General features: G+C 48.7%; 7 protein-coding genes across 7 annotated transcripts; 4 read left to right on the forward strand and 3 right to left on the reverse strand.

The window, feature by feature from the left end:
- Positions 1 to 102: 102 nt before the first annotated feature.
- On the forward strand, positions 103 to 550 carry N7489_011867 (SBDS family protein; the record flags this gene model as incomplete). Its single annotated transcript, XM_056717616.1, has 3 exons — positions 103 to 266; positions 320 to 443; positions 503 to 550. 3 exons carry the CDS (start codon positions 103 to 105, stop codon positions 548 to 550), a joined length of 336 nt encoding a protein of 111 aa, XP_056565238.1.
- A 474-nt stretch (positions 551 to 1,024) lies between these two features.
- N7489_011868 (mismatch-specific DNA-glycosylase) lies at positions 1,025 to 2,032 on the reverse strand (the record flags this gene model as incomplete). Its single annotated transcript, XM_056717617.1, has 1 exon — positions 1,025 to 2,032. One exon carries the CDS (start codon positions 2,030 to 2,032, stop codon positions 1,025 to 1,027), a length of 1,008 nt encoding a protein of 335 aa, XP_056565239.1.
- Positions 2,033 to 3,088: 1,056 nt separating this feature from the next.
- Positions 3,089 to 3,636, reverse strand: N7489_011869 (uncharacterized protein; the record flags this gene model as incomplete). Its single annotated transcript, XM_056717618.1, has 3 exons — positions 3,089 to 3,145; positions 3,205 to 3,521; positions 3,579 to 3,636. The coding sequence occupies 3 exons, from the start codon at positions 3,634 to 3,636 to the stop codon at positions 3,089 to 3,091; spliced, it is 432 nt and encodes a 143-aa protein (XP_056565240.1).
- Positions 3,637 to 6,406: 2,770 nt separating this feature from the next.
- Positions 6,407 to 7,861, forward strand: N7489_011870 (putative NADPH oxidase (NoxA); the record flags this gene model as incomplete). The annotated part of the gene is made up of 3 exons (XM_056717619.1): positions 6,407 to 6,450; positions 6,504 to 6,913; positions 6,972 to 7,861. The coding sequence occupies 3 exons, from the start codon at positions 6,407 to 6,409 to the stop codon at positions 7,859 to 7,861; spliced, it is 1,344 nt and encodes a 447-aa protein (XP_056565241.1).
- A 562-nt stretch (positions 7,862 to 8,423) lies between these two features.
- N7489_011871 (uncharacterized protein) lies at positions 8,424 to 9,775 on the reverse strand (the record flags this gene model as incomplete). The annotated part of the gene is made up of 6 exons (XM_056717620.1): positions 8,424 to 8,967; positions 9,026 to 9,080; positions 9,134 to 9,270; positions 9,324 to 9,495; positions 9,546 to 9,588; positions 9,638 to 9,775. The coding sequence occupies 6 exons, from the start codon at positions 9,773 to 9,775 to the stop codon at positions 8,424 to 8,426; spliced, it is 1,089 nt and encodes a 362-aa protein (XP_056565242.1).
- Positions 9,776 to 10,670: 895 nt separating this feature from the next.
- On the forward strand, positions 10,671 to 12,115 carry N7489_011872 (uncharacterized protein; the record flags this gene model as incomplete). Its single annotated transcript, XM_056717621.1, has 5 exons — positions 10,671 to 10,838; positions 10,895 to 11,021; positions 11,066 to 11,189; positions 11,256 to 11,722; positions 11,793 to 12,115. The coding sequence occupies 5 exons, from the start codon at positions 10,671 to 10,673 to the stop codon at positions 12,113 to 12,115; spliced, it is 1,209 nt and encodes a 402-aa protein (XP_056565243.1).
- A 1,167-nt stretch (positions 12,116 to 13,282) lies between these two features.
- Positions 13,283 to 14,629, forward strand: N7489_011873 (LLM class flavin-dependent oxidoreductase; the record flags this gene model as incomplete). The annotated part of the gene is made up of 1 exon (XM_056717622.1): positions 13,283 to 14,629. One exon carries the CDS (start codon positions 13,283 to 13,285, stop codon positions 14,627 to 14,629), a length of 1,347 nt encoding a protein of 448 aa, XP_056565244.1.
- Positions 14,630 to 14,992: the final 363 nt, after the last annotated feature.

The raw sequence follows: 14,992 nt of genomic DNA on the forward strand, positions 1-14,992 counted from the left end.
TCCTCTCTTCACTCAACATTTTCCCTCTATCTCTTCAAATACTTTCCGAATATCTTCAGATCTCTTCAATCTATCCAAAACTCAAGTTTTACATCATTCAAAATGGCTCGTGGAAACGAAACTGCCTCCAAGATCTTCTACAAGGGTAGCTCGGACGACTTCATTGTCTTCGTCGATGACCTTGACATCCTCAAGAAGTGGAAGAACGACCGCAGCATTCCTCTGACTGATGTTCTGAACGGCTGGAAGATTTTCCTGACTCGATCGTAAGTGTTTCCAGCTTTTGTATTGCGGTCAGATCATTAACCTCTGGATGCAGCCACGGAGCCCAAGGCCTCCTTGATACCGCTAGCCAGAGCGCTCTTCAGAATGAATTTGGCACAACCAAAGATGATGAGTGCATGATCAAGATCCTAGAGGCCGGCGAATACCAGCCCTCCCAGGTATGTTCAATAGCAGTGAATTAATTGCAGGGTTCTATATGCTAACTTTACTTCAACAGGCACGTGAGCGCGAGGGATACAAGAATGAGTCCAACGGTACTCGCTAAACCTGTTCTCTACTTCTTTTGGGGCCAACGGGGAGACCAGACAGGTGTTGCTTCCTCACCGAATCACGCCCTGGACACCTACCTCCCCTCTTTTACCCCTCACCTTGACCTCTATTGAGATATCCATATCCCTCGATCGTCCCTTGTCTGGCACTTCGGCGCATTGTCCTTTCGGAAAACGTCATGTAGCACCCTTTATATCTTCAGCTCTGGAATGGGCTTGGGGGAGTGTTCGCCGTTTCTGGGATTGCATATTGGTACTCACAGGCTTCTGCACCTGATATCATGAGATGATGAATGATGAGCGACTTCACTCGTCTACAAATACAAACACTTTTTTGCCCAATTTCATCTTGAACGTTCCAATTCGTAAATTCAACACTTTAGCAAGCAATGATCATAATTCATGATAGTATATGGTATAGCGACATTATCTATACAAATAAAAGCAACAGTAAATCCAAACCTCTCACATCAAACCTCCTCCTTAACCACCACAGAATCCAACCCCCTCTCCTGCCTCCTCTTTACAACCCAACTCCCCAATTCCGCCCAAACAGCTTCCTTTTCGGCAGGCTTCATCCCAGCCGCAAGCCCACTAGTCGTTGTAGCCACGAAAACCGGCGCACCAGGCCAACCATCACCACGACCCATATTCTCCGTCTCCGCCTGCCAGCCATACCGAAACTCCTCCTTCCGAATCCCCCTCCCATGCCTAACCCGCCAAACAGCCTCCCAAATACTCTTCCCAACAAGACAAACAACCTCAGGCCTCTGCGCCGCAACCTTGGCCTCAAGCACAGGAACACCAGCATCCATCTCCGCGCGGCTGAGCATGCTCGCGTCGCGCGTCGGCCGCTCCACAATGTTCGTGTTGCCTACGCTGTATAGCGCAGGAAGCTTGTATGTGTCGGCGGGTATGTGGCGCACGCTTGTTATCCCCGACGAATAGAGCAGTTTCCAGAAAAGGTTTGACGGGTGTGCGTAGGCGTACCCCGTTACGCCTGTCATTATTCCCGGGTTCACGCCTACGAGTAGGAGGATCAGGTTCGGGGGGATTGTGTCGCGGAGGAGGGATTCTGTAGCTGGAGGACCCGCTATTGGGGGCGTGGGCGGGATTTGTGGGGTTGCTGTGCGCTTGCGTTTGCTTGGAGATGGAGACGTTGCCATTAGGGTTGATTTTGAACGGGTGGTGCGTTGATGTGTGGCTGTGGTTACTGGCGCTGTTGGTGGCACTGTTCTCTTGCGTCTTGGGCTGGGGGTAATGGGGTCTGCTTGGCGTTCGTTGGTGGTGTTTATGCGGCGTTGGGATATAGTAGTTCTCGAGGTACTCAGGGCTTCGCGTGTTGCGGTCCCATTATGTAGGAATTGCTGCAGCCTGCCATTGAAGCTGGTCATTTTGTTGACTGGAACATCCTCCACTGTTTCAAGTGCCGTCTCGTCTTCCTCGAGTTTGGGTTGGACTTCTGTAGACGCAGGCATCTTGTCTGGTGTCAGTCAGATTGGGTTAGTTCTCAGTTTCCAAGCAGCTAGGTAATGACATATAGACAACTGGCGAGACATTTATATGGGATCTTCTGGACCTCTAAAAGTAGTGGGAGTATTCTTATCAAAATGACGTTTTTTTTTTTGGGTCCGGACAGAGCATCACGTGCCAGGCGATACTGTACATGCCGTATTCGACCGCCTGCCCACCTCCCTTCCCTTCCTGGTATGGCGCCCTCATGTTTCCCCGTTTTGGTTTAGCCCCGTCCCTAGCCGCTTTTACTGTCCATCTCCCTACCTAAGTAACTAGGTACAACATCCAAGGTAGGTATGTCAAACTGGGATATGGCCGCCGTAGGCTCAGAACAGGAATTTTAGTTTCTGTGGTGCTTTCTGTTCTCTTTCTCTCTTTTCCCTATGAATATCGCCGCCTTCCCCTCAATCCTATATACCAAAGCCGCAAGTACACCTCCATGTGCTGGATAATGGCTGGATAATGGCTGGCACTCGAGGTGCCTAATACTCGAAACGTCACAAGACCTCAAGCGCTAAATAAACCATATCCAATCCTCCTATCTCGAGGAGTAACCAGACCGCCTCAGAAACATTCGATATACGAATTCTAGCATTCCCATACCGACACCCGTCATGAAGTCTCAAGTCAGTATTCCCATTCATGGCATCATACAGGCCATTATTAATGCCGTCGATGTCCAACGCGACTTCGCATCTTTTGAACCCGATCAGCGGACGACGTACTCGAGCTGACTTTCCCTCCTCATCTGTTCTCATCTGGGTGAATGCCGGTAGACTAAGAGGGAGGAAAGACGAGCTGGAGGCCAATTTAAGAAAATCTCGGGGGCCGGAGCGAGAATCAGTAACAGGGGTCGGATTCTCCACAACTGGTTATCAGTCCAGACCATATGACCACAGACCTAGATGGGGTTTAATGATACAAGCAATGTCACTCTTTCAAGTCGTCAAGTTCGTTATGTATTAGGCTGTTTACACGATCTGCGTCTGATGCGTCCAACGCACCAGACTGAAGCATTGTTATGCTTTAAATATTCCTTGCCGTTTCGGCAAAGTCCAAGGCTCCGGACAGACGACCTATACATCCTCTCATTAGCACAAGAACAGTCTATGTCCAAATACGCGGAAGAACATACCTCGCCTTCACTGTAGGCCCAGAAATAAACACCGATGCCAATCAAATAATATATTGCAGGGTCTGTCCCTTGATAGAGAAGCGCCGCGAGGAGGGCGCTGAGGGGGTATATGATGAGACGGATTTCAATGCTGCGATGCGGTATTGAGCCAGCAAGTGGCTTAAGAGGCCATTCCCAGGCTATGCCGACGAGGCCCATGATGAGGTTTAGGATTTGGAGAACGGGTACCGGGGCAACGGCGGCATCGAGGTTCCTGGAGATAAAGTCCCAGAATACTTTGGGCCAAATAAAGCCCTCAACAGCACTGGCGACCTGATCTGTTTGAATTCTGTCAGCTCCGGCTTCAAGCTGGGAGTGTTTGGTGGGCAACATACAAGCTGCTGCGGTGAGAATGATTAACCGCCCCCAATGGTTCTTGATGAGCCTGCCCATTGTGCTGAGTTATGGGCACTTGACCGAGCGAAAACTTGTTGTGTGTGGTAGAGCTTCGTCCAGCGAAGGCCTCGGAGGAAATAAAGTCACTTTAGTGTAAGTGACAAAGTGCGGAGCTAATCCTGGGCGACATATGCCGCAAACCCCAAATAGCTGCGACGTCTTCTGTGAGAGGATCACTTCATCGTATGATCGCAAGCCACAGAGACTTTGATTAAGTTGGAGAATCCAGAGCACATGGAAAGTGGATAATATTGCAAGGATTTATCGTAGTAACATGATCTCATATGGGGAAAGAAAAAGCAGCATGCTCCGAGTGGCATACTTGCAGGTTGGACTAGGTATAAGAATCTATACTTAGACTACCGACCCCTCTGGTAACTCAACCAGAACTTGGCACACTTTGCCAGGATGTGATTGTCGAGCGCCAAAAAGGTGAATCGCTGCGCCGGGGTTGGTACACATGCAAGAAGAGTAGGGCTAAACCGTGATCCGCACGGATACAAGTAATGTAGACCAATCATCGGCTCGAAAGTCCTCGAATCCTTGACAACCCCCTCTTCCTGAGCTTCTTGAAGAACCGGCTTAGGCCGCGTGATTGGAGAGTGGGGGATGTGACGGAGCGGATCGCAAAGTGGATGTCCGCAAATCAGAGGCCGCAGCTTGCGCTTGGCGTGATGAACTGCAGGTGGCACGCATGGCACGCACAGGGTCCTTCACTTTCAAGTCTCATCGACATTCGAATTGTAATTTTATTATTGAGGCTTTCAGCCGAGGACTATGCTTTCTACACTGTCTGGGTTGTCTGGGTTGTCTCATCTTTGTACTAGAGACAAGTTTGGAACATTCCAGATCAGATGACCACAGTAGCCCTGATTCCAATTCAGTGCAACACACCGTCTTTCGACATCTTCTGCAATGTCAATCCGTGCCTGATTTAACCTGCAGTGCTAAGTGGAGACTTTTATCGGGAGAGAAAAAAAATCGTTGATGGGGAAACAGAGCCCGAGTCACTATATTTGGGCGAATCGTCAATGCACTAAGGATCCTGAACCGAATGACAGGTATTCTCACCGATGCTGGGCGACCCTCGGCGTCCCGTGTGACGAAAAGACAGCGCTTGCAGGTGGATTATAATAGGCCAATATCTCATCAACTCTCGTTCCTTGGCCTCATTTAACGCTGTCCACTCACAGTCCTCACGGCCACTCACCAGCCTCTCTGTCACCACCGGGGCATTACTCTCTTTTGGACTGCGGCGTCGACCCGTTTAGCTTCCACCCGCCTAAGCCCGCCATTATTGGAGCAAGAACCCAAATCGGATAAGATTGGTCGAACTGCGTCTGCTTCCTTTGACTGACTCGCTTCATCGCGGGGAACGTGGCACGGTGGTCAGACTTCAGACGTATAAACTCCGTGTCATGATTGGTGTGCCTGCTACGAACGGTCATTAAAAATAGCAAACTTTTCAGAGTATTAATATAAACTGGAGCCCAGCATGATAAGCAAGACCTTTGAAAGCCTCGGAAAGAATAAGCCAAGATAGCAGTTGAAAGAGACCAGGCAAAAACTGACGAGGCTTTTAAGCGACCAAGATTCTAGCCCTGGGACTTCGTCTCTTGGTCTCTTTCCACTCCCCATTCTTAGGAGAATTTGGAAAGCACAGACACCGTAGGCTTGAATGCTCCTTAGTTTATTGGACAGAAATCTACCACAGTCGGTTAGACGGTTAGACGGAGTAGTGCCCGCCAGAAGCGATGTAATTATAGATCGGCCGCCCCCCCACCCCTGCAGCTAAAACCACAACACTGGGATTCTCTGAACCTCCAACTCACCTCCGGTCCTGTCCTTATTCATCTATTGACGCCAACCATGTCTAGGGCAACTTGAACCAACCGATAAAATATCATATTTTATCTCAAGTGTGCCAGTAACCTCTCATATTAGAGAGAATAAGTGCGAGGAAACCCCCCCGGCGGAACGCCAGCAGCGCTTGCGACAAGGCGCGCAACCCACATTCAAGCTTCTATACATCTTTATTGAGCACTATCGCAAGCTGCGAGTTTGCTTTCCCAGAGCGAGGTGTTCCAGAGTATTTGGAACATTTTCGAACCTGCTCTTCGTCTTCAAGCGGGTTGTCCCGGAAGATTCTGGTTTACACCAATTTCATGGAGAAACAAGGGCGTTGACAAATTCCGAAGCCACTGACCTCTCAATATTGACACTGGAGTCTTGCCACAAAAGAGGATCAGGAGATTTCGCTTTCGACTGAGCTTCAGTGTATATTACCGGGTTGCTGGTCAACCGTCTGGACTTGTCACTCCTTTGATTGAATCGTCTTTTATCGCCTAAATTACTCGTCGCTGGTCGACATTCTTAAAAACGAAGAGAAAGAATGGCCCCAGCTCAAGCCTCCTGGTGGAATAAGTCGGAGTTGACTGTTTCCAAGGTCTTGTTCCATTTGTTCTTTTGGGGTTCACATATTGGTATCTTTGCTGTAGGATGGTATGTATTCTGACGTATACCAGTTCCTAAACCGCGTTGCTGACATTCTCAAAGGTATCTACAGGCATCAAATCCAAAGTTGGAGTTGCTGAATAGGCTCAGCTATTCAGTCTGGATATCAAGAGGCGCAGGTCTCGTTCTTTCGGTCGATTGCACTTTGATCCTATTTCCCATGTGTCGGAACATCCTTCGATGGCTGAGACCACAAATCAGATGGCTACCACTAGATGAGTCGGCATGGTTCCATCGGCAAATAGCTTATGCCATGCTAGTATTCACAGCTATCCACACCGCTTCTCACTACGCCAAGTAAGCCGTTCACTCATTCAGTTTGTCTCAGTCACTTTGCTAACATTAACCAGTTTCTACAACATCGAACAAGAGCAAATCCGTCCAGAACTTGCAGTAGAGATCCATTTTGCTCGCGCGAGTGGTATCACGGGCCATGTCATGCTCTTGTGCATGATGCTCATGTATACAACCGCACATCACCGCATTCGTCAGCAGGCATATGAAACTTTCTGGTATGCGCATCACCTCTTTATCCCATTTATGTTGGCGCTTTATACCCACGCCACTGGATGCTTCGTCCGAGACACCGACCACCGTATCTCCCCTTTTGCAGGACAAGAGTTTTGGGATCATTGTCTTGGCTATGAAGGGTGGAGATGGGAGTTGGTCATCGGAGCTTTGTATCTCTTTGAGCGACTCTACAGAGAGATCCGATCTCGGCGCATGACGGTGATCACAAAAGTTATCCGTCATCCTTATGGTACGATCCCATGCTTTCATGAGTGTCTGGGTTGACCACAGCTAACCAATGACCTTAGCCGCCATGGAGATCCAGTTTCACAAACCAAGCATGAAGTACAAAGCCGGACAGTGGGTATTTCTCCAAGTACCTGACGTATCCAGCACCCAGTGGCATCCATTCACCATTACCTCCTGCCCCTTCGATCCATATCTCAGCATCCACGTCCGCCAAGTCGGAGACTTCACCCGAGCACTTGGAGATGCACTCGGCTGCGGTCCCGCCCAAGCCAAAGATCTTGAAGGTCTCGACCCCAACGGCATGTACGAAGTTGCCCTCCAGAACGGACAGACCATGCCCGCGATCCGTGTGGATGGACCATATGGTGCACCCGCCGAAGATGTATTCGACAATGAAATCGCCGTGCTCATCGGCACCGGCATTGGCGTCACGCCCTGGGCATCTATTCTCAAAAACATTTGGCATCTCCGATCAAGTCCGAACCCTCCTCGTCGACTGCGACGTGTCGAGTTTATCTGGGTTTGTAAGGATACCTCGTCATTTGAATGGTTCCAAGCTTTGCTATCTTCCCTAGAAGCACAATCCGCCAGCGCGGCTGTTAGCGAGGGAAGCACGGAGTTCTTGCGTATCCACACCTACCTCACGCAGCGTCTCGACCCCGACACTGCCGCAAATATCTATCTCAATTCCGTCGGTCAGGCCCTCGACCCTCTCACCGAGCTAAAGAGTCGGACGAATTTCGGTCGTCCGGACTTCAAACGACTTTTCACTGCTATGCGGCATGGCTTGCTGGATCAGTCCTACATGACGGGTCTGCAGAGTGCCGGTACCACCGATATAGGTGTGTACTTCTGTGGTCCTAATACTGCTGCCATGCAGATCAGCGACGCAGCCAAATCTTCATCAACCAAGGACGTCCGGTTCAAATTCTGGAAGGAACACTTCTAGTCTTGTTTCTGGTGCGCTTTTGCTTTTCTCATCTTTGTTCTATCATATATGAATGATACGAGTCACGAATCTCTCTTTTTTATTATTACTCTTCCATGGTTTCATGGACTCTCTAGGTTGTCCCTTCTACACTGGATTTCACATCTTTAATGGAGGCATGAAGCCCTCTGCTCATGGCCAACAGGGAGAGAAGCAATCACAACACACGTGGGTACCAGCGGGAATGCTGGATTGTAGGAATATATGGCAATAGACTTGACAACGTCCTCTGAATAATACTGTTTTGTTTTCAATATGTCCGTATTATGAGGTCGTGTAGAGTTCTGATTTTCTCAGTATGTCGAAGTTCTCTGTGTAGGGGGTAATAACTCTTAACTTACCCCTTCTGTTTTATTGCGTATTATATATTTCACAGGTTATACCTAGGTATGCTTTTCACTAGTTTATATTTCGCAGCCAATCCTTCATATGCTTCTAATCACAGCACCAATAAGGGGGAGAGAATATCATTAAAGACATAGAAAATACTATAGATATTAAATGTTATATAAACCTCACATCATTAGGCATGCCCTTCATTCCGAGAACGCGTTTCTTCAGACACCGTGACATCCGTGGTGACCGCAATTCCTTCTTTGTAATCGTCGAATGAGCCTCTTCCACTCCGATTCGTATCAACAACAATATGCTGTTGGCTCTCACCCGTCGAATCTCGCCGCGACTTCCCCCAAGCCATCGACGACAGCTCATACGGATGCTTGTTATCCCCACCCCGACTCTTCGAAGTAAAGAGATTGCTTCCCTTTGGCGTCTGGCTGATATGGTTTGAACTGCCATTTGTCGAGAACCAGCGCGAATTGCTGATAAGTGGCTTAATTCCGGGGGCGCAAATTGTTATCACGGAGACGAGGGCTTCGCGGGAGGCCCAGCCTAGGGCGGTTGACAGTTCGGAGATGTCTTTGACGGAGTAATATGCGCGGAGGAAGCCAGCGATCATGACGAAGATTCCGGATGAGAAGAGGATGCAGAGGAGTAGCTTTTGGGAGATTGGGATCCGGGCCGCTATAATCAGCGGAATGGGGATTGTTAGGACCGCAATGTCAGTTCTGCTCAAGTAGTTAGTTTATATATGGCCAACGGGGGTTGGGAAAACTTAGTACTGACGTGATACTGAGGGTTTCGATGACGATATAGTTCAACGGACGTATAGTACAGTTATCTGTCGATGGAGTTAGCAACCACAAAATTTGACCTCGGAATTATTCATCTCACCTCCAGCATATGGCTTGATTTGCCAACTCTTGTGTACTGGGTGGCAAATAAAGACGTGGAAAAACAACGACGCGAGGAATGTGCAGATACACAAGGCTCCGACGGCCATAGTCAAGCGGTGCTGCCAGAGACCCATTCTGTCGCTTGGTTAGCATAGGTTTTGAATAGCTGAAAGGAGTCAACGACGCACGTCAATCTGTTGTAGAGAAACATCAGGACCCCTTTAAATAACCACACCATGAAGACATAAGAGACCCAGGCAACAAATGCGTCGATGGAGCCGGTTCGTAGTGTTGCGACTTGGCTGTCTGGCACCTCCATCGCCGTCTTCTCGTTGAGACCAATATTCGATCCGTATACATCTGTCTTGAATTAACATGGAAACAGAGCAGGGAGCTAGAAGAAAACATACCTGTACAGAGGTAGAGGAAGACGGTGTGCATTGTCCAGAATATCTTTTCGCAGTTAGTATCATTACCTCATTCGAAATGCACAAGGACTGACCGTGGCTAATACTAGACATAAATCATCCCAGTAAAACTTGCCCTTTCCAACTTTCCACCGTGCGTAAAGGCGAACTGCAATGATGACCAGCCCTATAGCCCATTCTGCGAACAACTCTGCCGAAACGTTGTAGGCCATGGTGATGGTAGTATCTATTTCGTCTTTGAAAAGATTTTCAGGGTCACTTAGTCGAGGTTTGGCCTTATGTTGCTTATTCTTGCTATTTAGAGGGTGTGGTTTCAGCCTTGCAAAGAAAAGAAAAAACAATGATCCCGTGGCTTGGGTGATCGTGGACTTGTTCATTCCAGCCTATATCGAAAGCATAGAGCGACTTAGTCTTCACTAACATACACTTACAATATCATGAATTCGATGAAGTTGGGATATACAAATATACCGTACACCCTAATATATCATCTCATGTATACATATAGAGATAGAAATGTCATGCTAGATTGCCAAATACTCGTGAGTAAGGTCTATTAACTTTGGATCGGCAGATAAATATGGGGTTGGCGGGGAATAAGGCCAGGTCAATGAGGTATGGGCGATGAAAATCCCAATTTGTTCGGGGCATTCTCCCTGAACAGAACGTGCCCTTCGAACTACGGAGTACTACTCTGTTACGTACGAAGTGTGGGAATGTGGGTCAGAATGCATAAGGCAAATAAGATGAATTTCGATTCACAGTCTCGTAGACTGCAGTCTTGTCCTCGTTCAAAGATATGCAACCGTCTCCACAGCCGTGCTTGTACATAGGCTTGTGCGAGAGAAGCGTTTCGGGATCAAACCAGCCTATAATGGGCGGGGACGCGTAGGCTTGACTGGTTTGGCATCGGTCGAGCGCTTCTCCATGGCCCCGGTTTTCCGTTTTCCAGCCCCCCAGTGGGGACTTGAGCACGATGCTCCGGGTGTGAAAGCCGTGTAAATCTCGGGGTTCGACGGAGTACCGTCAAGTGGGTGGTGGCCGAATGCCCCTCCTGATCCAGCCGTTGTGGTTTCCCCCTCGTTCTCCTTGGCCACAACTTTGAATATGGAAACCAAACATCTTCAGAGGCTCTTGGCGGAAGCTAAGGCTTCACTTGATTCGTACGAGTCAACTCAAACCGATACCTGTCGAGTTGAAGCTCAGGAAAAGGCGGCACAGCTGGCGCGTGCGCTGGAACGTCCCAAGGATGCAATCCTCAAGCTTTCCTTTTCTGTAAGTCATCAACATTGCCTGTGAATTATGGAATGTCCTGCTAACCATTTGCCAAGCCTATTATTCTCATGGCCGTGAAGACGGCCCATGATATGAATGTATTCCCCGTTTTGTCTCAGGCCACGGGTCCAGTCCCCCTGGCCGAATTGGCTGCAGCAAAGCCGGCGGACCCTCTTCTAGTCGGTAAGTAACTACTTGAGAACGGGAATTTTCTAACTTGTTTCCAGAGCGTATTATGAGAGTTCTAGTCGCCAATGGCTTCGTCGAAGAGTCAGCTCCCAGCGAATACCTATCTACAGCGCTATGCCGAGAAATGACCGAGCGCACATCGATTGGAGTCGTGGGATCACTGTAAGCTGCTACAAACTCGTAAAAAGAGACCAAGATCTTAATACGTTTGTATACTAACCTAATCAGCTTCCATGAGTTTCTACCCTCGGTCCAGAAAGTCCCCGAATATCTTCAATCTACCAACTATCGGAACCCAGACGATCCCATGTGGGCCCCTCTTCAATACACGCATGATCTGAAGATCGATGGATTTACATGGCTCTGCCAAGATCCCGAAGCGTTAACCCGGTTCAATAGCTTCATGGAAGGGCAGCGGGCTGACCGTCCACACTGGGGTGACTGGTTCCCGGTTCGTGAAAAGCTTCTCGACCACGCGGAGATTACCCCCGATACACCACTTTTGGTAGACCTTGGCGCTGGTCGCGGACATGACTTGATTGGATTTAGGCAGAGATTCCCCGATGCCCCGGGTAAATTGGTATTGGAGGATCTTTCCTCTGTGATTGATGAAGTACGTGGCGCACAGGATCTAGAGGCGGCGTCTATTGACACTGTTGCGCACGATTTCTTTGCTGAGGTTCAACCGGTTCAAGGTAAGACTGCCTTGTATATGTGTGTGTGTTTGCATTTGGATAGGGCTAACGAATATCTATTAATGTGCAGGGGCACGCGCGTACTATTTCAAGAACGTGTTGCATGATTGGTCTGACGAGAAGGCGACGATCATCTTTAACCACCTCAAGCCGGCTATGAAGCGCGGGTTCTCCAAGGTCATCATGGAGGAGTATATTCTTCCTGATCAGAATGCTCGCTCGCTTCCTTGTATGACAGATATCGCGGTCATGGTATTCTGTTCCGGATTGGAAAGAACCCGTCAGCGCTGGAGTGACCTACTGACATCTGTTGGTCTGCGAGTCCTGAAATTCTGGGTCCGTGAAGGCGACGGGTTGGGAATCATTGAAGCTGAATTGGCCGAGACCTGTTAAATAGGTCTCTTAGTAGGAAGCCAACACTAGCCGGCTTAAATGAGTAAATGATCACCTTCATATGCGTGGGTCCATCGGTCCACCGGTTGATTCTGAATTATGTGTCTCAGCACTGCGCACAGATAAAGCGAAGGACAGGTTCAAATTCATGAATTTAGGTCTATACAAGAGGGCTCCACGCAGGTCGTGACGTCAGATTAAATCTCTAGAGATTTCCTAGGACAAAGTGTAAATGTACTTGGTCGAGACTAGCTGGCACCATATGTTAGACCTATGAGGGCAGTGATGTTTTTGCTGAGCTGTGTTTCGTACAATAACTGCACTAAAGGCGTATACTTCAACGGAAGCATCCAACTTGCCTCCCAAATACCCACCTCTCAACCTGAATGATCGTATATAGAATCTTATTGTTAGAAAAATTCAGAGCCAGTATTGACCCCAAAGCATGAGAACATTCCAATGGCCAATTACGCTGGTACTCCGCTTTTTCATCGTCAGTCTCAGCCAATTGGTTTAATATTTGTGCAATCACCGTATCGCCTCGTATTCGATAAAGCCTTTGTCAGGCCACAAATCGCCCATTTTCTCCTTGATCTCAGACATAAGCTCAGTTCCTGCTACCGCATCATCGCTGCCCAGCTTAATGCGCTCAAAGTCTTACTCTGAAAAGCCAAACGGGAATGGGATGTCGCTAATACTGTGATTCTGATTCAGAGAAAAGCGCCAGGCGAGACGTATCTGGTCTGTTTCGTTTAGCATTCCTGCTAGTTGTAAGAGGGTACGATGCAATGAAGCATAAGCCTCTAGGAGAGCAAAACTGGGCAATGCTATCTGGTGGCTTTCTCATGCCGATCTTTTGAAAAGTAGGTATGACTAGCCTAACATTGGAAACATCACATAGGTAACTACAATCCGTTGGATATTTTCATGAGGCGTGGTTTTGTGTTTCACGTTCTACGCAGCTATATATATGCAGCTTCAAGCACGCCATATCAAGCCCAAGTGAGCAAGGCTTATAAATCTGCTTGGAAATACCACAAAACAGCAGCCGTGGATACGAGTGATAAGCGTATATAACAATAGCTATTCTCGTCCCAAAATATTTGTATGAATCCTACTCGGCAAGATTCGAAGTCCAATCTGGTGGACACCCAAACCAATTTCAAGATGACCGACTCGCAACCCAACCGTCAGCTGCATCTTACGGCCTTCATGCGGCCAGTCTCACTGCACACAGGTGCATGGCGCTATCCGGGCTCCTATCCCGACGCCAACTTCAATTTCAAACACATCACACAGTTCGCCCAAAAGCTAGAGGCCGCCAAATTCGACGCCTTCTTTATGGCTGATCACCTGGCCGTTCTGAACATGCCCGTCGAAGCTCTTAAGCGGAGCCATACGGTTACTTCATTCGAACCTTTCACTCTACTCTCCGCCCTCTCTGCCGTGACAGAGAAGATCGGTCTCGCAGCCACTGCTAGTACAACTTACGACGCACCGTACCATGTTGCCCGGCGATTTGCTAGTCTGGATCACCTGAGTGGCGGGCGAGCAGCATGGAATATTGTGACCACCGGAAACCCGGAGTCATGTCATAATTTCGGATTCGATGAGCACTTGGCCCATGGTGATCGTTATAAGCGTGCCCGTGAATTCTATGACATCGTTACGGGGCTCTGGGATAGTTTCGCCGATGATGCTTTTATTCGCAATGTCGAGACGGGGGAACATTTTGATCCAGCGAGAATGCATGTGCTGAACCATTCCGGCGACGAATTGAAGGTTCGAGGACCGTTGAATATTGCCAGACCACCGCAGGGATGGCCGGTTATTGTTCAAGCAGGGCAAAGCGAGCCGGGACGACAACTTGCGGCTGAGACTGCCGAGGTTGTATTTTGCAGTCCGAAGGATATTGATAGTGCCAAGGCGCTGTATGCGGATATCAAGGGGCGAGTGGAGCGAGCGGGCCGGAAGAGGGGACAGTTGAAGATCTTACCCGCGGCAATGATTATTGTTGGGGATAGCAAGCAAGATGCGCGGGAGAAGAGACTCAAGTTGGATAGTTTGGTCCACTACGACAGTGCCATCGCTTCTTTGTCAATCTCACTTGGCGTGGATGTCAGTGGCCTTGATCCCAATAGTTTGTTACCGGACGACCTGCCCGAGACGAATGCCAGCAAGACGAGCAGGGAGTCTGTTGAAAAGCTGGCCAAGCAAGAGGGACTGACGATCCGTCAACTTGCGCAACGATATGGTGGATACTCAGGACTGACATTCCTCGGTTCGCCGAGTGACATCGCTGAGGAGATGGGGACGTGGTTGCGTGAAGAGGCTTCTGATGGCTTCACATGCACGTTTCCGTTCTTGCCACAGGGCCTGGAAGAGGTGACAGATAGATTGATTCCTGAACTTCAGCGAAGAGGCCTTTTCCGCAATGAGTATACGGGATCGACACTACGTGAACATTTTGGCCTGTCGAGACCCGAGAATCGGTTCTTCACTGAGGAGTCATAATGGTGTCTCGCCAAGACAGATTATATTACAGCGCGATTTCATTTATTTTTCCAATTGAGATGTTGGGTCCCATTGTAACAGTTCTTTGCTCCCGTTACCTGCCATTGCCGAATGGAGTTCAATCGAGGAATGTCTTACACCAAGCGTATGGGCTTTTGGCAGCATCCCCCAATTGTCGTATATTCCAGTCCCTTAATCATTTGAACTGTGCCAGGGCTTCTCTCTTCTCTCGGCCAAATACATGGATGGAAAGGATGTGACTTCAAAGACTGCATGTTATAGACCGATGGTCAGCTTTGGGCGCCTTGATTGTTGAAACAAATATGTTTAAATGTGGTTAAAGATGTGGTTCATGGATGTTAT

Source organism: Penicillium chrysogenum (genome assembly GCF_028827035.1).
Source record: "Penicillium chrysogenum strain IBT 35668 chromosome Unknown utg000005l_segment0_segment0, whole genome shotgun sequence".
Taxonomy (NCBI): Eukaryota; Fungi; Ascomycota; class Eurotiomycetes; order Eurotiales; family Aspergillaceae; genus Penicillium; species Penicillium chrysogenum.